The 22977-nt window shown below is 39.5% G+C and overlaps 1 protein-coding gene across 2 annotated transcripts; it reads right to left on the reverse strand.

The window, feature by feature from the left end:
* Nucleotides 1–2359: 2359 nt before the first annotated feature.
* On the reverse strand, nt 2360–22323 carry chka (choline kinase alpha). Of its 2 annotated transcripts, XM_039017503.1 has the most exons (12): nt 20427–22323; nt 19899–20007; nt 15819–15872; nt 11523–11636; nt 8069–8202; nt 7419–7523; nt 7057–7115; nt 6080–6167; nt 5186–5294; nt 4976–5082; nt 4467–4548; nt 2360–4092 (listed from the first exon to the last, which is right to left on the reverse strand). In XM_039017503.1, the coding sequence occupies exons 1-12, from the start codon at nt 20660–20662 to the stop codon at nt 4033–4035; spliced, it is 1257 nt and encodes a 418-aa protein (XP_038873431.1). In that variant the 5' UTR covers nt 20663–22323; the 3' UTR covers nt 2360–4032. The 2 variants fall into 2 exon arrangements, with proteins under 2 accessions (XP_038873431.1, XP_038873432.1); XM_039017504.1 differs by lacking the exon at nt 15819–15872.
* Between the last annotated feature and the right edge of the window lie 654 nt (nt 22324–22977).

A 22977-nucleotide genomic window follows, 5' to 3' on the forward strand; every position in this document is an offset into this window, starting at 1 on the left:
GATAGCGTTTGGTATAGAGGTCCTGGATGGCAGGGAGCTCGGCCCCATTGTACTGGGCAGTATTCACTACCCTCTGTAGCGCCTTATGGTCGGATGCCAAGCAGTTGCCATACCAAGCGGGGATGTAGCCAGTCAAGATGCTCTCAATGGTGCAGCTGTGTGTAGAGGGTCAGCGTGGCGGATGCGTTGTTGCCTACCCTCAACACCTGGGGGCGGTCCGTCAGGAAGCCCCTGGCAGACAGACCTCAGGTTATTGTGAGGGCTACACATCACACATCATACATCATTCCCTTATTCTCACTGCATTGTTCTGTCTTCTCTCTTGTTTATCCTCCCTGTTGAACACTTTCCAAATCCCACACATTACCATCTTTGAGGCAGAGTTAGAGATGAGCCATAGACCCATCTCCACCTCAATAAAAGCTGTCTTTGTCAAGGACAGGTCTCTGGCTCACTTCTGTGCCTTCCATTCTCCCTGATTAGTATTTTCTGCTACTGCAGCACAGCACTTGCCCTTCAAATGTCCCTCCAACTGTATAGAAGAACTTCCAATTGGCCAGAGATACATGTCCAATTAGCCTGGCAGAAAAGACAGAGAAAAGGGCATTTGAAGAGCACCAGATGTAACACAAAGAAAGTCATCGGTAACATACTCTGTAAAGTACATCAGATAAACATGATGAAATATAGATTGGAGTAAAAATGTATTCATAGAAACACTGCAATTCCACAGGGCAGGAGTATCAATCTTCATCTGTTTACACTTAAAGTAATAGGCTCTGCCTTTCTTTGAAGTTTCTAGAGACCTTGTGTCTATCGTGAAACTACACCCATTTAAATAACACAAACATGTTTTTAGCTGAGGAATGTGATTCTGTGCTCATCCCTGCATGTGCCCAGTAGTCACACCATGATGGGGTCAACAAGAAAAGACAAGGCCAGATCAGATGTGGTGCTGGCATGTCAGCTAAGGTCAACAGGCAGGGGTTGTATTTTAAAACAACAAGGACCACCTGGAGCAAATGTTTTTGTATTCTGCTCCCAGCTGTAGATTAGAGCCATTCTCCCACCGATATTCTGGCAGCTCTGTGAGATGTTTCCTTTGTGGCGTTAGTTTGAACTGGTTGAACGTAGATCAAGGTCTTTATCAGTGTCATTAGAATAGTCGAACCTCTGTGTCCTGGAGAATATAATACCTTTAACCCCATTTGTCACCTCAGAGAGATCAGTGTGCAAAAGAGCCAAAGAGAGGAGAGGAGATGGTGACATGACCACAAAAACACACAGTAGTTACATAACCGCCGAGGACAACGTGGCATGTGCCATAAACTGATGAAAGCAACAAGATGAAAGATGTGTCATTGGAAGTGAATGTACAACTGCTTTGTAGAAGGAAGGCAAGGTTTAGAGGAATGACATAACATGTGACTGTCAGCCCATTCTGAGTCATCTTATCCAGTCATCCAATTGAACTCTAATTGTTCATACACTTATCATTGATCCAGCACTTTGTCTACTTATTAACATACATCATGTCCAGTAATTGACCATGATGGTGCTAGCCACACACAACGCATAACAGTTATGATAGGAACTACAGTATTTCTTATTATGTTATCTCTCCTTTGTTTTTTTTGACAGAGATTAAACAATGTGATTGGCGCAAATCTACGGTACAATGTCAGTTAATCATATTTTCCCCTCAGTTATACAGACTGATTTGCAAGAATACACATTTTATTTCTTTATCTTTATTGTAGCACTTGAGCAAAGCAGTAGAAGGTACAGTAAATGTATATAATGAACTTGCCATAGTGGTACATTTTCAAATGACTTTACCTGTGCTATTTACAAGGGAAGAATTTATACGGTACATATTTTCTTCTTTTAGTGTATATCTGCATAGCTATCTTTATAGGTAAGCAAGGCTAAACGTTTGCACTCACAAAATAGAGTAGTTGGGATCCTTTCACAGCATATACAAATTGGACATTCAGTTCAATTATCCATAAGATTACAATATACATAATCAACAATATTCAGTGTAATGTAGAGGAGTTCCTTCTTCCCTTATGTTTTGATAATCAATCACATTTTATTTGATCTCTGTATTGAATGGCAAGACATGAAATACAGCAAGGATATACTCAGAAAACTGTATGTGACACTGTGAATTACATTTCCATTTGACAACAGTTAGATCAATTCTTATTTTATTGTCTCAAACGAATAATATAGCATGAAAGAGAGGTGTAATGTATATACAAATATACACAACATATACCTGAAAATGGAATGTAGTTGATCACACAATAATGATATAGCAGGTGTTGAGAAAACAGGAGTGAGACGTGTTTCAACAAGGAAAGAGACAACTTTCTTATTAAGAAAAATACATATTCCATTTAAGGAAAACATTTAAAACGTTATCCTTAAAAATGCAACTGGTCAGGAAAGTGCCACTAATCTCGCTCCCAGGCTAATAACGTATGAGCATTGGGAAGAAGTGTCTGGTGAATGCGATTGAAGTGCCACTGACATTGTAGCCTACGCAACAATGTAATTTCAAAGTGAAGGTTCATATTTGTTTCAATATTATATTAACCAGATTAAATAAACATGTTTACATAAAACAAATAGAATGATGAAATACAGAATAGAAATTCATATTAAAACAGCACTAATTATCACAGTTCGGTTATGAATTTTTCACAAAAAAAAGTTAAGTAAATATTTCCAGTCCCCAAACACATTCTAAATATATCATTATACACATTAAAAACCTCTACATGAGGATTTTTTTACAACTTATTTACAGTTCTTCTCACAACTTCATCTGCAACTGTTTACTCCAGCTGAATAGCACAGTAAGCATCTCTATTGTTTTTCTGTTTGAGTTAAAGCTGAGAGCTTTCCTGTTTGCCATTTCCTTACATATCCAATGTACTATCTGTGATATATTCAATCAATCAATCAAATGTATTTATAAAGCCCTTCTTACATCAGCTGATGTCACAAAGTGCTGTACAGAAACCCAGCCTAAAACCCCAAACAGCAAGCAATGCAGGTGTAGAAGGACCTGCATTTTCATTATGAATATATCTGTTTGAATACCAATAACATTTCAATGACCTATTCAGAGCTGATACTCTTACTCTACACAATCCGCAGAAATGGTAAGTACAGAGTAGGGTTGTGAGGTTACCATTACTACAACCCTTTTGGTTTTTTTCGGCTGTCCGCATAGGAGAACCCTTTGAAGAACCCTTTTTTCTAAGAGTATACTGTGTTTCAGGTCACATTTATCAGATTATATTTACAGTACTGCAGGTGGGGAATGCTGTTAGACAGAGACGCACCCATCTAATTGGTGGCTGCAAATATTTCCATTTGTAAGTTATCTTAGAGGACTTTTTGTTGATAAAGAATGAAGGAAAACTGACATGTATAGCATGGAGGAAAAAAAACTAACAATCAATTGAAACAGAGTTTAGTTATTTGGAGTATGTTTTGAACCTTGCTTTTATGTCACAGAAAATGTACTATTGCCGTTGGGTCACAGATAAGAGATTACTGGGTTTTCAATAAGCAAGGATTTTTAAGGCTCATTGAGACTTCTGTTCTTTTTAGCTACGCCAGAACATTTCCAAACAGGAATGGACTTCCTGGAGATGTAACTTACACCTCCTTTCAGAATGAAGATTTTTATCCCTGTCTTAATCTTCCTGATGTTCTTTGAAGAAAAGACAGGGCAAGAACAATCTTGACCCTGTGAGCGTGTGTAATATTAGGAGCGTAGTAATGTGCAAACACTGAGCAGCAAGCATGGGGCATAATTCAACACCAAACCAGATATTCATGGTTTCACTTTGGTCCATGCGATACCAACTGTAGCGAGCGTTTAATTCCCAAAGCACAGGTTCGCCATTAAAGCATGGTCCTACACCCTGATTGCCTGTCTGCATTATTTTCAATTAAGCGCTGTTAATCCATTCATCCTCCACCTCCTTGTTACAGTATGTGGTCCCTCGCTTAGACCCCCAAGCTCCGCTTCTGCTCAAAGTATGCATCAAACCTGGCCATGGCATACTCCTGTGGACAGACAAAGGAAAGAAAAATGAAAATCCGAGAGAAAAGGAATCAAAATGAAAATCCGCCTCGCACAGTATGTGTGTCAGTTATATATATTTCAGCAAAGAAAGGAAATATAACAGAGATAATCTTTATCAGGTTGACCATGGAAAATATTTGTGTATAGTTCAGAGTAGTCTGTGAGACCAAACATAGCAAGGAACACACTGACAGTGCTTTCTGATTGTCTGGGTATAAATTGTATGCTTCCATTTCCTGTCTTATGCAATATGCACTTCTCATTTATTTTGTTTGAGGGAGAATGGCTGTGTTGTTTATATCACACATATAAATGTGTAAAACAAAGGCATGGCAACCAGATAATGGACACTCACCATGTACCCAAACTCAATGGTGGAGATTCTCGCCTGGATCATCGACCACAGACCCCAAAAGAAGTGCGAAGCCAGAGCAAACCTGTGTAATTACCAACAGACAAATGTTTTAATAAAACAGTGGACGAGCACAATGGCAGTATGGTCCATTAAACATACATATGGGTGAACTGAGAAAACCTTTGGTCCATAGCAACTGCCACATGGAAATATGTTATTTCATCACTACTGGACTGATTGCAGAGTTTTATTTCCCAGGGAGCATTTTACAGTAACCAAGAGGCCCAGTCTGAGGGGTTCATTATTATTATGATTTACTGCTGCTCTCTCAACAGAAGGCCATTCTAAGTACTAAACCACAGGTGTCCTCAGAGTTGTAAAAAAAACAGTAAGTCAACTTGTCCTCATGTGTCATGATGACTCATATGGTGTGTCAGAGACACGTGAGCAATTTCACCCCTCATTCACATTCCAGCGAAAAGCCTTGGCCACTTCAACTTGGTACTCACCTGTTGGCTTCCACAAACAGCTCCTCTTTGAGTTTCATCTGGTCTTCAGCGCTCTGGTTCTCAAATCCCTGCTCAGTCTCTGACAGGTAGCTTCCAATGAAATGTAGCTGAAAGGAGGAACATCACAATGTTATTGGCTGTCTTTTGCCTAGAGAGCCACTCATTCAGATTCAGACGACAAAAAGTCTTCATACTGTCATCCTTACTCACCTGTTGGGCTTTAGTGGGATAATTATTTGAGTTGACATGGAAAAATGGGAACTTGTCATTTGTATAGTCATACATCCATTCACAGAAGTGGTTTCCTATGTCAAATCCCCTGAAAACACAAAATATGGAGAGAAAAAACATTAACAATGATATCACATTTGCCAGGTCAGCAGTCCTGTCAGTTACACCTGATATTTGATAATCTTATTTTCAATGTTGCAGAACTGAACATTCTTGCAATGTACATTGAATTGCCACATGGATTGAGGATTATGATTGTTTGGGCTCTTTTCCTTGTATGCCCAAATGAAAACTAGGGCTGCAGTAAACTGTTACCATAGCAAAGGAAGAGAAATATGAGATGATTTCTCACAAAGGGAACGAAACATGACAAATACAAAATACCAGGGTAAATTCCTTCCATCAATAGCTGTGTTGCAGCAGACATTACATTAGAGTTCCTATGAATATTTCATGAGGCAGAAGCTGTGAATTATGAATGTGAAGGAATATGGTTGGAGAACAGTCACGGGAGCTTTGGGAATCCACTGTTAGATTCTGTGCATAAAGCTAGCTGGATGATTAGATTGAACAGGTTGTCTGGCTCTGCTCCACCAGCCCAGTCTGCTTGATTCCAGAGACTCAGACACACTCAGAAGGGTGAAAGAATGTGACAATGGATCGGCCATGGGGGGTATGATTTACCGTCTGCCGAGACAGTGTCACCTTGGATAGACACAGCCCTCCCACATCGTACAGTGTGGCCAAAGTTTACTGGCTCTTAGACACCCAAAATGTTGTACATTCACTACAATTTGTGACCAAAGTATTTGAATCGGTTGTAAAGGGGATGATTACAGTATACACTGACTAGTGCCCTGAGCATGAACACACCTGTAGTTGTAGCTGCTGTATTCAAAGTCAATCAGCATGAGCTTCTGTCTGTCAGTGCCTTCACAACCACTGAGGAGAAGGATATTTCCTAAAGGATGAGCAAATAATTATTACACCACACACACATACACACAGTACAAAACATTAGTAAGGGATTTCAAAGATTTTCTTCACTAGCTTTATACAAACTGCAATACTTTGCCTAACAGTGGCCTAGCACATTTTCACAGGGTCCCCGTAAGGTTCGAGCAAGGGCAAACCCCCACAAAAACATGGGGCATAGAGAAAAATGTGCAGTTTTATAGCTAATGTCATGCTATTCTACACATTTTGCCATGAGGCTGAGAGAAAATTCAGCAGCTTTAAAGCTAATTTCCTGGCATAGGGTTGGCCCCCTGTGGGGGTGTGAGCTATGCCAGTGTACACCCTTGTGTACACACTTCCCATCCGAAACAAATCAGAACAGTTAGTGCATATATTATGACAACATTTTATTGGTTTTGGTCTTTGGCCAGGTTTTTTTCGGCTGTTTGTGCACACTATATTTTTTCTCGAGGCAAGCCGAAAATCTACACCCGTTCGTCAGTTATTGGTCAACAGTAGCGATTCTTCAATGAGGTGTTTGTTGCCATTCAACGATAGACGACTTGTTTTCATGCTAATTTTTTCACCTGAGAAATACTTCACCAAACATCTTATTTAGATGTAAAATTCTGCGACTAAGATCTCCTCTGCAAAAATGGACAAATTTATAACAGATTTCTTGAGTTATCTTAGATTCATTCTGACTATTTTCAGGAAGTGTATACTGGCTACAGAGTCTCAATATGGACAAACAGTACTATTGTCGCTTTTTCCTTGTTTTTCAAGCGACGGTCTTTTAAGGGAGTATGCAAGCACACTCGTTCGGTTCACCTAGCAGAGTTTGGCAAGATGCCAGCCAAACCGAAGCATGCAGAATCCTTCAGACCCCTTACCTTCTTGACAGTCATTGTGGCAGAAAACCACAGGGGAATGAGTGGAGTCCAGCAAAGACCTACAGAGACAAACAAGCCATATTTAAGCAGGTAAAAAGCAGGAGATATAAGTCCACTAATTCACTGTTTACCCCCAAAAACAGGATGCAAAATGCCAGAACATATTTCAACCATATTTTAATATAATTATTGGTTTATTGTTGTTGACTGGTTTCCACACCAATTTAGTGGAAAACACCATATGACAAGTACATAACTAAGTTACTGCATATACATGTAATCATGTCCGTTCATGTGTGCTTAGTCTAAATACTGTTGTGTACGTTATGCAGGGACCGGGGTGGATGTGATGTGGGCCTTACTTGAGATTCTCCATCTCCTGGGGCAGGTTACAGCTCATCAGACGGGCAAACTTGAGCATGTGGGACTCCCTGGTGAAGGTGAGTCTCATCACCTGGTTCAGGTACCTGTGGATGGGGGAAAACATCAGGACAGTCAGGGTACTGTATGTATGGGAACACTGGGATACAAGCCGTTGTAGAGTTTATAGTTAAGACAGATATCACTATTTTATCACAGCGATGCACTTATGTTTACACAGCACTCGTACAAATCACACATTATTTTGCTGACAAGCAACTTTTCCTCTGTGATTTACCTGAAACTATCCTCAGACCACGAAGCAGGTCACTGATAAGCGAATCCCTTTAACAACTTAAATGCCTTAAGTGTAAGCAAAGAAGACATTCATAAAACACATCAAAGAGGGGGCAGAAAAAATTGACCAAGACTGTTATTGATGTGTAGTTTTACTCTACAAATGCCATAGGAAAACATAATTCCTCTCTCTGTTATCCTCAAACCAGGTGACTTGAGAATCGACCTACAAAAGCAAACTAGCTAACCATTTTGTAAGAGGATATATGTGTGACAGCTAATGTTTGTTTGGAGCGTTCAGTGAGGTCAAGTTAGGCAAAGAGAATTTACAGTTTCTAATAAGATACCAACTCACTTGTCAATAGTTCCAAACAGCCATTTGGGCTCCTTGTTGAAAGGCATCCTCATACCATGGAACTTGGCCATCTTCTCAGCTATTTCAGCAGATATGCTAGGCATGCTCAGCTCATCCGTGTCCAGTTTACGACTCTATTAACACAAAGAGGTCAAGGAAGTAAGGTCTACAAGTCTTAGCTGAATACAGGTTGTCTTCATTCCCCTCCCGCTGACAGCTTTATATGCAACAATAAGCAGAAACACCATTACCAATAGACTGCTGACAGTGTTGTCAAAAAGAATGGAGGGTATAACCAGTTCCATTGCCCTTCGGCCCTCTAATTTGCTCACTGTCAACCTGACAGTTTAAGATCTTATCAAAGAGGAAGATGTTTAAAGGCCACTCGCTTGACCTCTGTGGATTCTTGGTCTCTGAGTACTAGTGAATAACTCAAATGTTTCATTTTTACTGCTATTCTGAAAAATGATTAATAATATACAGGCCATTTCATTAACCCTGTGGGGATCTTCATGCACTATTGACCTCAGTGAGAAGAAGAAGAAGAAGAAGAAGGTAAGTCACAGGCTATACATTACCAGTCAAAAGTTAGGACACACCTACTCATTCAAGGGTTTTTCTTTATTTTTACTATTTTCTACATTGTAGAATAATAGTGAAGACATGAACACTATGAAATAACACAGATGGTATCATGTAGTAACCAAAAAAGTGTTAAACAAATCAAAACTTCTTCAAAGTAGCCAACTTTTGCCTTGATGACAGCTTTGCACACTCTTGGCATTCTCTCAACCAGCTTCACCTGGAATGCTTTTCCAATAGTCTTGAAGGAGTTCCCACATATGCTGAGCACTTGTTGGCTGCTTTCCTTCACTCTGTGGTCCAACTCATCCCAAACCATCTCAATTGGGTTGAGGTTGGGGGATTGTGGAGGCCAGGTCATCTGATGCAGCACTCCATCACTCTCCTTCTTGGTCAAATAGCCCTTACACAGCCTGGACGTGTGTTGTGTCATTGTCCTGTTGAAAAACAAATTATAGTCCCACTAAGCGCAAACCAGATGGGATGGTGTATGGCTACAGAATATGGTGGCAGTCATGCTGGTAAAGTGCGCCTTGAATTCTAAATAAATCACAGACAGTGTCACCAGCAAAGCACCCCCACACATCACACCTCTTCCTCCATGCTTCACGGTGGAAACCACACATGCAGAGATCATCCGTTCACATACTCTGTGTCTCACAAAGACACAGCGGTTGGAAACAAAAATCTAAAATTTGGACTCATCAGACCAAGGGACAGATTTCCACCGGTCTAATGTCCATTGCTTGTGTTTATTGGCCCAAGCAAGTCTCTTCTTCTTATTGGTGTCCTTTAGTAGTGTTTTTTTTTTGCAGCAATTTGACAATGAAGACCTGATTCACGCAGTCTCCTCTGAACAGTTGCTGTTGAGATATGTCTGTTACTTGAACTCTGTGAAGCATTTATTTGAGCTGCAATTTCTGAGGCTGGTAACGCTAATGAACTTACCCTCCGCAGCAGAGGTAACTCTGGGTCTTCCTTTCCTGTGGCGGTCCTCATGAGAGCCAGTTTCATCATAGCGCTTGATGGTTTTTGTGACTGCACTTGAAGAAACTTTCAAAGGTCTTGAATTTTTTACATTTTGATTTGTTTAACACTTTTTTGGTTCCTACATGATTCCATATGTGTTATTTCATAGTTTTGATGTCTTCACTATTATTCTACACTGTAGAAAATAGTAAAATAAATAAAAACCCTGTAATGAGTAGGTGTGTCCAAACTTTTGACGAGTACTGTATATCAGCATAATTTTCTAAACGTGGCTTAGCCTTTTGGCATATTCACTAACACTGTTATGGCAGAAGCACACTTTGAGAACAGCGATAATGATGACACTACGCTGTCATTGTAATGATGCATCTATTAAGATACCTAAATATGAGCTCTTGCAAAGCATGCCATGCGTGAGCTATAGATATGCTATGGATTTATTTAACTAACCTTTAATAATGTGGTTGGGACCTGTTATAACACGTTCATGAAATGCCTATAGATGTGTAATAAACGTGTTATGGATAGTGTAGGAGTAAAATGAGACACATGGATGGCATGTGGAGGCATAGGACAGCTGAACATTGAAGTGGCAGACCACATGACGAGAAGAGACACATAGTCTGCTGATTCCACTAAAAGCACACATACCAGACAAATAGGCGCCTAAAACAATTGGACACACTAGACTTATAGTCTACCCATTCCACTAAAAGCACACATACCAGAGAAATATGCCTAAGGCAACTGGACACTAATGATAGAAGAGACACATAGTCTGCCAATTCCAATAAGGACACATACCAGAGAACATGCTGGGGCACTGAGTTAAATACAGGGTTGAGTCATAGGCCTATAGGATAGATGGACATATATTATTTTTAAGACAAGCACGGGTCTGGCCACTATTATAATTTAACTGAAAGCAGATAATGGGCGTTAGTAGGCGTGAACAAGCAGGAAGCCTGAACTAAAAAGATAATGATGGCAGGAAGAATTAGGGGAAGTATGCTTATTTGCATATGGGGTGGACCCATATGCTATTTGTGTATAAATGTTGGAGCCGGGGCTGGGAAGCGGTGTGTGTTCCGCGGGACATTCCGGCTTGCTATACAAATTGTATTAAAAAGTCTATTTGATTTCACAAGTTCTTACAAGTGTTATATTTGAATTGATTTTCCACGACAATAGTCAAAGTAAATCGTTACCCACTTGAGTAAATGAGGGATACAAAGTATATTGAAAGCAGATGCTTCTAAACAGGTGTGGTCACTGAGTTAATTAAACAATTAACATCCCATCATGCTTAGGGTCATGTATAAAAATGCCCAGTTGCCCATTATTTTCGCTACCATGGCTAGAAGAGGAAATCTCAGTGACTCTCAAAGGAGCATAGGGGATTTACAGTGTGCGTGTGTGTGTGTGTGTGTTAGTGTTTATTTTATTTTGGCAGTTACCTGTACATTATACAAGCAAAACTCGTGATTCAGATAGAACATGACTATTCTGATGGTCTGTACCGATTTAAATTCAAACTGTCTAGACTAGGCGTGGGTTGAATTTAGCAAGAGAACTCTCGCTATGGGAGAATGCCTGGGCAACGTGGGCGTGTATTCAATTGACCAAGAATACTCTCGCTAGCACAAAGTGTTAAATTACATAACTTCAAGCTATTTTTGCCACTTTAAGAAGGGAATAGATTTAGCATGGTTCATGTATTCCCTTTAATATCAATTAAACACACATCATTGAACAAAACACACACAGACACAGATCCAGACACCTATACGCACGCATGCACACAAGCAAGCATGCAATCACATAGTCATTAATGATTTTTTCCCCTCTATCAATGATTATCACTCCACATAGAGTAACTTACAGGGACAAACTGCTCCAGTCTGCCCTGAGGGAAGATGCCAAAGAGTTTGGGCCCAAGCTCCCGCTCAGCCAGAATGGCAAACATCACACTCTCCAGCACCATGGCCTCAGCACCCTGCAGACACAGAGAACAGGAATTAGCATGCACACAAACAGATAGGTGATTGAGAGAAAGTTGTGGTTGTTGACTTCTCCTATTAAACCTTGTGATTGTCAGTCACTGCTGCCTTGCACAATCAACCCCGTCCTTAGAAATGATGAGGTTAAATTACTTAGTCATTGGTTAATGTTTTCATGGCAACCGGACGTGAGGACAATTAATAGGATGAGCTGGATGACATTTACATTACATTTAAGTCATTTAGCAGACGCTCTTATCCAGAGCGACTTACAAGTACATACATTCATATTTTTTTTTGTTTGTTTGTTTGTACTGGCCCCCCGTGGGAATGACTGCAGCCAAACTGTGGTCCATTGTTAGCTGGAACTGTCCATAACTACCACCATCAGGTGGGGGTCAGTAGGACAGAAACTCATTCAATTACATAGGACTAAATGAGGAACAGCTTAGACAGAGGAAGCTGATGATGAGCACATGACCTTGCGGCTGTCTGGAAGAGATGGGAGTGTTTTTCCAGGGATCTAGCATTCACAATTGATAAATCAACTATACACATCCAGATCTTTGAGGCATGTTAACTGTAAAATGGCTACCTCAATTAAACAAATTACATTCCCAACTCTGTCAGTGAATTGGCAGGTATTTTCGTCCGTCATGGTGGTAGGTTTAAAAGCAGATTTGGACCAGACAGGGGAGAATTGTGTTGCGTTCCACATGATGAGAATGATAAAACAAGGGGCCAATTGTACTGAGAGAGGCAGAGCCTGCCAACAGCATCAATCAGTAATTGTGGCTGCTTAACCGAAGAAGACACCTGGGCTTTTCTACTGGGGAGGAAAAATGGTGTCAGGAGCAATTATCTGAGGCTAGTGCTCTGATATAGCTAGAATTCAAAAGATAGGCTCACAAAAAATGATGTTAACTTACAAATAAATCTATGTTAACACTTATAAATACAGGGTCCTTGTTACTGTGTAGTTATTAATGAAAGTACATTAAACTATTGCCAATAAAAACTATTTCCAATGTTACACTGTACAGTAGTAACTCTAATCATAACCCATAGCACTGGGTGCAATTCAAATGGTGCCCTTATCTAAGTCTAGTGTAACCTGCTATGAGCTGGCAGTGACCTGTGGACTCTGACAGTTGGCCAAGGAATGTGCTAAGTGGTGCACTTCAAAGTGGCTTGGCGCTTCCTGTCGGAAAACAGATAGGAGGAAAACAGATCACAGTAGTGCATTGCTTATGAGCTGTTGTATGCACTGTGGACTGACCTCATATGACTATAGACATGGGAAAAACATTATTAGTCAATAATCAATGACAACATGGGGGTATTCTATAGTCCTCATCTAAGATAGCTTTCCCTTTAGTCAAAAGACAGATATTGTGATCCATCTTTAGGTACAGTATATCCACTGTGTGGATGTCTTGCCTTAAAAGGGGTGAGACCCATCAACCACAGACAATATACGTATATGAAACCATAATGACCCTTGGTTTGGCAGACCTAAAAAAAAACTAGGCCATACTCTGCAAAGTATTCATATACATTGACACATTTACAGATGGGCTCTGTAGTGCTGTTGGATGCCAAATGCAAATCTGCTCAACGTATTATCTCTGTTATCATGATCATCCTGACACACATCGTGGCCTTGCAGCCTGTATGTAGATCTATGTGTTCAGTGCATTTCTATGTCCAGAAAGTCCCTCTAAAAGTGGGTCAGCAGCCAGCCTCAGTTTCCCAATGACTTTTATTTAACCTTCTATGACCTATTTCTATGACCTATATCCCTAACAGGTTGCTGGTCAAGGCTTGTCAAATTAAACTGACTAAGTAGCCTACTTTTCAGGTTAATAATCAGCAATGCTATCTACTGGTCTGTTGACATTGTTGTGGAATTGTTCAGCATTCCATTCCGCCAACCTTCCTCATTATTGAAAAAAAGAAAAAGTGAATTTTTGAATGGCTATCACTTCCTTTGTTGCAACTCAATATATGATTTGTAAATTGAAAAATTTGATTACATTTATTCTGTGAAACAGGAAGGGAAACAATGAAGTGTCCCTTTCAGCAGGTTGCCATAGTCCACTGTGGCCTGTCCTAATGTTAACACTACTATCCTGAGAAATGGAAGGAAATCACACTTCCTCAAAAACACTACCGAGGTCCATGTTTCATAATGTTGACAAAACAATGTATTTGGAAGAACATGTCACTTTTCTAGCCTTAGATTTGTTTCCCTGTAGCTCTGACGTGGATATCTGTGCATTCGGATAACAAGACAGATAGCAATAATGAACTCAAGCAGTAGTACCCATGGCCATGGGTAATGAGTACCTCCATTGACTGAAAATAAGATTGATCATACTCCACCACCTTAAAAAAATCATTGTTGACAATTGTGTGAATGAACTCCGTAGTTTCACAACGCTCTCACCTTCTGTAATATAAATGAAGCATGAATAGTTTCAATGCTAATTTGAAAGTTCTGCTAAAAACACATTAACAGTAGGTTCAATGTCACAGTACCATCCCCTGAATACCACTTCCCCTCCCTCTACCCCCTGTGTACCATGGCTACGGTCACATGACCATGGGAGAGTAGCTGTGGGGATTTTCCAGTTGAAGCTCCAGTTATGAGCAATGTTCCCTCATTACTGTGCGCAAGCAGAATAAATATCTGACCACCTAGAGAAGCACAAGATTGAACCTCTCTCAACTTTCTAGAGTTTCCCCCATTAGTTAACACTATCAACAGTTCCCTTTATTGTGGAAATTGTGATCGAATCAACGCAATATTCGCCACTTTCAATGTAACATACCGAAACTATGCAAGACTTAGTATGCAAAACTAACTATGCAAGAGATTTTGTAGTAGGTAGAACGCATCAGAGTAGAATTCTATTACTACCCATACTATCTACACAGACCGGTGCGGCATAACCAATCAGAGCTGCAGTAGGCCTATATGCAAATAGACCATTGCCATATATGGTCCTATGACATTTACTGTACTTTGAACTGGACTGTTTACGCTTGTTTTGAGATTAAAGAGAGAGGTGCATGTAGCCACTTGTGCACATTTTGTTAATATCCTTCGGTAGTTAGTGAGTTATTAGTCCAGTTATATATCATTTGTAGTCAGCAATAGGGGAGTGATTGCTCCATTTCTAGCCATCTTTGAAAAGCAAGTCAGTTAAATAGCTTTTTTTGTCTTAAAGGGGCAGTGTTGTATGTTCACACAGGCTTGAATAAGCTAAGTAGCCAATAGGCAGAGGGTAGCATAATTTGTCTGATTCTCTGTAATAATGGTTTAGGCCTACATTATGATCAAATAGCCACAGTAGCCTCCTTAGCCACTGTTAAAACTGTAACTTAAAGTGGGTACAGCCTCAGTGTTCACAGTAAACACGCACTGGAAGTTGCACAGAATTTTCACAACGTTCAAATTTGCGCTCAGCAGATCTAAAATTTGCTCAGTGCTGAAAATACGTTGAGGGAACATTTGTTATGAGTGGTGTGTTCACTATTACTGGAATTAGTCATCATATAAAAGGTGAGAGTCTATAGTGAAGTATGCCACGTTGTTCTCAAACTGTATTTTGAAAACCTAATGGGCAATCTTGTTGTCAATTTGAACTTGTTTCGAGACAATATAGTGAAAAAGCCATAAACATGCAAATGACGGCTAAGGAGCGGTGAGGTTTACGAGGGGACAGACTGGCTAGCCAAGCTAGGATTAGCCTCTATGGAATCAAACTCTATGTGACTCTCATGCAAAAGATAGTAATTGCAGATTTACGCTATAACATCATGAATATTAATGTTTACCCTCTTTTTATCTTGCTATCATCAACTGACTAACAGAGGTCACCTCAATCCAAAGAGATGACTCAACAGTGCTATTTTTTACACCATTTTACATCATCCAGTTGGGAGAAAGGTCTGGGATTGACATTTTTCAAAGTGATCACTAAGTCCATTGGCAATTACTAAAACCTGTAATGCTAAACTATACAGACTAATTTGATCACAGACTCCAGAAAATGTATACAAAAACATAGTTTCGAGGCCAGAACAATGACACATGCTGTGGGGTCATTCACAATCAGATAGCAAATCTAACTAATAGTCTGAGTAAATCACCTTTGCCATTAGTTACTTACTTGAAAGAGATTTTCTTTGTTTGACTGTCTGGGCTCCCCCTTATTACAGGACATCTATCAATGAAAGAAAAAGCAAGAAACTAACCATGAGTACATGTATTTTCTCAAAAGACACATCATGCTACATAGCATTCTCACAAAGAGACAATGACAGAGTACAGTATAGTCCCCAAGTCTGACGGCCAAAAAGGCAATAGGAAAACTCTCAGTGCCTACTTCTTGTCAATAGGGGGGCACTGTTTTCACTTTGGAAAAAATCGTGCCCAATTTAAACGGCCTCGTACTCTATTCTAGATCATACAATATGAATATTATTATTACTATTGGATAGAAAACACTCAAGTTTCTAAAACTGTTTGAATTATATCTGTGAGTAAAACAGAACTCATTTTGCAGCAAACTTCCATACAGGAGGTGAAAAATCTGAAAACGATGCTCTGTTCCAGGGCCTGCCTATTCAATTGCCTAATATTTATCGATATGCATGCACTTCATACACCTTCCACTAGATGTCAACAGGCAGTGGAAGGTGGAATGGGGTGTCTAGCTTGATCTGAGGCCGAACAAGAGCTTTTGGAGTGACAGGTCTGGAAATGTCTTTGTCTTCTCTGGCGCGCGAAGTACGTCGACATTGGCTTCTGAAAAGCGTTCGGTATACACGGCGGATATCTCCGGCTCTGATTTTATTTGATACATGTGATAATAACTTCGTAAAGTATGTTTTTTCAACCGAGTTTTATCAGATTATTCAACGTTTATTGGGACTTTTGGAGTTTTTCGTGCTTTGCGTCGAGAGACACTGGGAACGTCATCAACATTGGCTAGCATTGTGGCACGAATTCGACAGGAGAAAAGGACATTCTAAAACCAAACAACGATTTATTCTCGACCTAGGACTCCTTGTACAAGATTCTGATGGAAGCTCAACAAAAGTAAGAACAATTTATGATGTTATTTCATATTTCTGTGGAAAATGTTGATTCTTATTCTCTGCCGTTTTGGCGGGCGCTGTCTCGCAATAACGCAAGCTGTTTGTTATGGTAAAGTTATTTTTTTAAATCTAACACGGCGGTTGCATTAAGAACCAGTGTATCTTTCATTTGCCATACAACAAGTATTTTTATGTAAAGTTTATGATGAGTTCTTTGGTCAGATTAGGTGAGTGTCCAAAATAGCTCCGGACATTCTGGTGAATCGATGCTACATATTCACAATGTATAACCACGGTTTGCAGCTCTAAATATGCACATTTTCGAACAAAACATAAGTGTATTGTATAACCTGATGTTATAAGACTGTCATCTGATGAAGTTGGTCAAGGTTAGTGATTAATTTTATATCTTTTGCTGGTTTTTGCGAATGCTATCTATGCGGTGAATAAATGCGGTTGTGTGTTTGGCTATTGTGGTAAGCTAATATAATGCTATATTGTGTTTTCGCTGTAAAACACTTTAAAAAATCGGAAATATTGGCTGGATTCACAAGATGTTTATCTTTCATTTGCTGTACACCATGTATTTTTCATAAATGTTTTACGATGAGTATTTAGGTATTTCACGTTGCTCTCTGTAATTATTCTGGCTGCTTTGGTGATATTTTTGATGGTAGCTGCAATGTAAAACTATGATTTATACCTCAAATATGCACATTTTCGAACAAAACATAAATTTATTGTATAACATGTTATAAGACTGTCATCTGATGAAGTTGTTTCTTGGTTAGTGACTAATTATATCTATATTTGGTCGGTTTTGTGATAGCTACCTATGCGGTAGAAACATGGTGAAAATATGCGGTTGAGTCTTTGGCTATTGTGGTTAGCTAATAGAAATACATAGTGTTTTCGCTGTAAAACATTTTAAAAATCGGAAATGATGGCTGGATTCACAAGATGTTTATCTTTCATTTGCTGTATTGGACTTGTGATTTCATGATATTTATATGCTATTATTTACTTGTGGCGCTATGCTAGGCTATGCTAGTCAGCTTTTACTGATGAGGATGCTCCCGGATCCGGGATGGGTGTTAAGTAAAGGTTAACAACCTTCTTGTTAAAGAAACAAACTCTCGCTCTCTCTGAAAGGCATCTATTATCTCCTGATCAAGGCAGCTGGCACTGACTGTATGCTTTGGCATAAAATGCAGATATTGACATTGTTGTCCTATCTATGAACTAGCACTTTTAATATTTTCTCCTCTGAGGAAACTCAGTTACTCAACGAATTTCTGAGTTATTAATTAAATTAGGTAATTGATAAGAGTGCAGTGTATTTTATCTGTGCATGTGCTAGCACCAGCTTAGCGAGCCTCCCTCTGTAGCGCGACTGAAGTGAGTTCGGAACAACTGAATGTATGCGTGCGTCTTAGAAATCGTTTTCACATATAAACTTTTCATGTCCGAACTCAGATTCAAATATTCTTCCCAAAAATAACATTGTCGCTGTGGAAGAAGGTTGATTTTGATTGCCAATGTTCTGCATTTATCAGTGCCACCAGGTTGCCTGATTTCATGTGTCCATGTAAACAGGATTATTAGGGAAATCGTTCTTCTTGCAAAGCATGTAAACGGTTTAATCGAACTATGACATTAATCTGACTATCCACAATAATCACATTATTGTGTGCATGTAACCAGGTAACCACTCATATGCCGGATTGGCGCACGTTCAACAAATCTGATCTAACAAAGTGGATATTCGTCAAATCCATCATATTTCATGTATTCTAATTGGCCCACAATGTGGTAACTAAAGTCCGATTTGGATATATTTGTCTGGTTTCGCTGCATAACATTTAGAAGTGGTCTCTTTACAGGTTTAGAAGAAGTGACTGCTAAATGCTAACTCCCTTTTGTATAAGCTGGTAGCAAAGCTAGCATATATAATTCGGTGGTGGTCTGGAACCTCCAGTTCCAAATGGTGTATTACTTCTTACTAGAAATGTGGCATGTCTCTTTTTATTTTCTATTTCATAGTGTTACTTCAATCATTTATCACTGAACTGTTTTAGAGCAGAGCAGTTGCTTTTGTCATCCCCATCCAACTACAGGAACATCCAATTCTTTGTCATATATATATCTGGTCATCTAATTTTAGGTTAACTTGGGGTTGCCCTAACTAGCCTACCATCATGTGACCTATGAGTAATGTAGTGTGGACCTACTGACACATCATCAGGAATGATATCATCCTGTGTCCTTTGTGTGTAGCTCATGATGCACACACTAAACAAAAATACATCACTAGTTGTTATCATTACAGCGCAACACCTTACATATTAATTGCTGTCAGGTGAGCTCCAATTAATTAATTGATTTGCACCTGGAGTTCTCTCCTTTGTATCACTATGGTATTTGACAACTTACTTCCAATATGAAAATAAAAGGATAGGAGAGGTCAAAAAAAACATTCCCCCCATATCTTCACAAGTGCATCAATTCACAAGCTGATTTCCATAACAATGTGGGTGAACTTTGTTGAGGACAATACTGAGACTTCAGGGATCGCATACTGTACCGTGTATGGTATGGTGGAATCACCTGGAAACAAGTGTGCTCAAGGCACGCTCCTTTTGGAAGGCCTACGGCAAAAAACATACGCATGTACAGCCATGGTGGTACATCACACCACAACAACAGAAACACACACACGCACACACAGCTTGAGCCACCCTAGACCATGCCATCATGTGGGTATTTGCCCCAAAGGGCATTTCAAAGATGTTTGAGGAAGAAGATAAATCTCCTTTCCCTTCTGTCCAACCCCAAATTCCAGCAGCAAAGCAAAGACCCCTTCAGCCTGTTCAGAACCTCTCAGGGAATACATGTAAGCTATGTATTTTCCTAAACTTTTATATTATCACATTCTATTATATTCTAAAGCATGACCAGAAAATCTGAGTAAATCAAATTGTACTTTCAACGGTCCAAGAGTGGACCTTTCGGTAGCCTACGCATTTAGCCTAAAGAACATTGATTACGTTTTCAGATTCAGAACCAGGAGGTTTTCAATTAAACTGAAGAGAAAAAAGATAAATTGTGACTGACTCACTCAACATTGAATTGTCTGTTGTCATACACACCTGTAGAATAGCTCCATACAGACGCAAGAGGACGTTGCGGGGTTCATCACCTACACTGGTTTGGATGTCGGGTAGGGCGCAGAGGAAGAGCTTGTTGCTGAGGCCACCCCTGTCACAACGTCACAAAAAAACAAATGAAGCTCATAAAAGCGTCACATTTCCCTATCTCCAGCGTGTACACATTAGACCAATGGATGTGACGGCCTAAATTACGGTTTTATTCTAGGATAGAAAGCCCATAAATAAGAAGTGATGCTTTGAAAAAAAACACACACAATACAATCCCATATAGGCAAAGCTACCATTTTAATTTGAAATAACATTAGGTGTAACCCAGTATCAAATTCTCTGTATATTATTAACCGCATCATGCCACTGGCACCATCATGACCATTCATTTAAATTATAGGGCGAGAAAATGTGGCCTATATGCAGTTGCAAACGCAGCAACTCTTTATCTGTGTAGTAGGCTATATGACAACTAAATAGTGATAAATAATGGTGAAAGTCCTCAAAGAACATATCTACCTTATTATGCTGATTTGAAAATCCTCTTCTGTCACCGTTTTCCACGTACCGTGGAGAAAATCTTTGCACCATAAATACGCCTTGCGCTTCGTTTCCTGGTCGGGCTCATCCGGCCGGATGATTTCCTTGCATTCATCCTCAGTGTCTGGCTGGACCTCAAGTGCGTTTTCAGTGACCAACAAACCCAAGGCCATAGAAGGGGAGGATGACACACCGTTGATAAATTTTGTCTTCATTTTGTCTTCAAATGAATACTAAATAGCGTACAGTTATGAATTAATCAGATAAAAGTAAATTTATAATTACGCAGTCTTGCGTTGAGGAAGAAAAATATACGATTTGATTTCAAGCAATGTGTCTTTAATCCCCAGCAAAACAAAAACAAGCGTCCGTTATATTCAGACAGCAGAATTAACAGGTTCGTTCCGTGGCAAGGAATGAAGACTGAAGACACACACTTGCTGGTTGAGTCTGGCAATAGGCTGAAATAGAGGGGATTTGCATCTACACGTCATACTACCACACTCATTCTCTCCCCTCATTGGTTGGCACGGGCACGTCCTTTCACGAGCAAACAAAGCCAACCCAGCACCATTTCCCATGCATAATGAAAGCCTCCTTGTAGTTATTTCACAAATGATAGATAGCAAACCATTGTCCTCTTGCTATTGCTTTTATCCGTGAAAAACAATTATTCTGTTTGCCAGTGGTGGGCAGACAACTGACTTTATGCCATGCTATGAATTATGCTTTCGTTATTCAAGATCTAATTCAACAATACTTTCTATAAAACAGTTTACACCTCAACGGGAGACTTCTGGGAATTTCATATTTCCACAATGCATTTCCTACAAATCTTTTGACTATGTAATGTTTGTGCCGATCTGTGTGCACAAAAGGGTCAATTAATATGGCAAAAGCTGAGGTCAAGTCTGTGTACCCAAGGAGTAGTGTAGTCTTCAAATGATATTTGTCCCATTACCCATTCTCAAGTTGATAATCAACGTCTCTCTAAAAATACTACATATTATTTCAAGACACCCCCTACAGTTTACAAAGAATGTAGGGCAGCCATATCTGTTTTGCCTTCTTGCCAGGTCATCCTCGCAAAATAGGTTTTTAACCTCAATGGGTCTTACCTGGCTAAATAAAGGTTAAATAAATAAAACATATCCTATAATTCAGGGAATTGACATGATCTTTGTGGGGGCAGCAATTAAGAATGGAAACTAAATTTCCAGAAAGTTTCTGGATTTGACCACGTCTCTCTTAAAGAGCAGCGAAGTGCATCAGGTCACGAAGACATTACATTTGGAAGTACTCAAACTAATTTGAGTACTCAAACTGTAAAATAAAAACAAGATTTTGTGATTTGCAAAAAAACTAATAATAAATAATAAGCACACATTTACTATTGTTTTTCTTTTCCAAAGTAGATGAATGTTAAGAAAAACAAAGTTATAGAAAACACAGCCATGTTTTATCAAATTCAGCTGTAATTCTCAACATTATACAAGCAACTCAAAAAGGTAGCGTAATCAAGACTACAGACAGTAGCCTACATATGACAGCACACAGTATTAGTGACAGGTCCAAAGTTGTACAACAGCCTTTAAATCAACCTAGTATAAAAATATACAGTACCAGTCAAAAGTTTGGACACACCTACTCATTCAAGGGTTTTTCTTTATTTGAACTATTTTCTACATTGTAGAATAATAGTGATGACATCAAAACTAGGGAATAACACACATGGAACAATGTAGTAACAATAACAAAAAGTGTTAATTCAAAATTAGATTCTACAAAGTAGCCACCCTTTTCCTTGATGACAGCTTTGCACATGCTTGGCATTCCCTCAACCAGCTTCACATGGAATGCTTTTCCAAAAGTCTTGAAGGAGTTCCCACATATGCTGACATAGCCTGGAGGTGTGTTGGGTCATTGTCCTGTTGAAAATCAAATTATAGTCCCACTAAGCGCAAACCAGATGGGATGGCGTATCACTGCAGAATGCTGTGGAAGCCATGCTGGTAAAGTGTGCCTTGAATTCTAAATAAATCACTGACAGTGTCACCAGCAAAGAACCCCCACGCCATCACACCTCTTCCTCCATGCTTCACGGTGGGAACCACACATGCGGAGATCATCGCTTCACAAACTCTGCGTCTCACAAAGACACAGCGGTTGGAATTAAAATCTCAAATTTGGACACATCAGACCAAAGGGCAGATTTCCACCGGTCTAATGTCCATTGCTCGTGTTTCTTGGCCAAAGCAAGTCTTTTTATTGGTGTCCTTTAGTAATGGTTTCTTTGCAGCAATTCGACCATGAAAGCCTGATTCACGCAGTCTCCTCTGAACAGTTGATGTTGAGATGTGTCTGTTACTTGAACTCTGTGAAGCATTTATTTGAGCCGCTAAAAATAAAATAAATAAAATAAAAACCCTGGAATGAGTAGGTGTGTCCAAACTTTTGACTGGTCCAGTATATAAAGAGCAATTTAAAAAGTTGAGACATGCACCACACCATTCCCAATTCAGACACAGCA

This window comes from Salvelinus namaycush, chromosome 21, assembly GCF_016432855.1.
Source record: "Salvelinus namaycush isolate Seneca chromosome 21, SaNama_1.0, whole genome shotgun sequence".
In the NCBI taxonomy this organism is placed as follows: domain Eukaryota; kingdom Metazoa; phylum Chordata; class Actinopteri; order Salmoniformes; family Salmonidae; genus Salvelinus; species Salvelinus namaycush.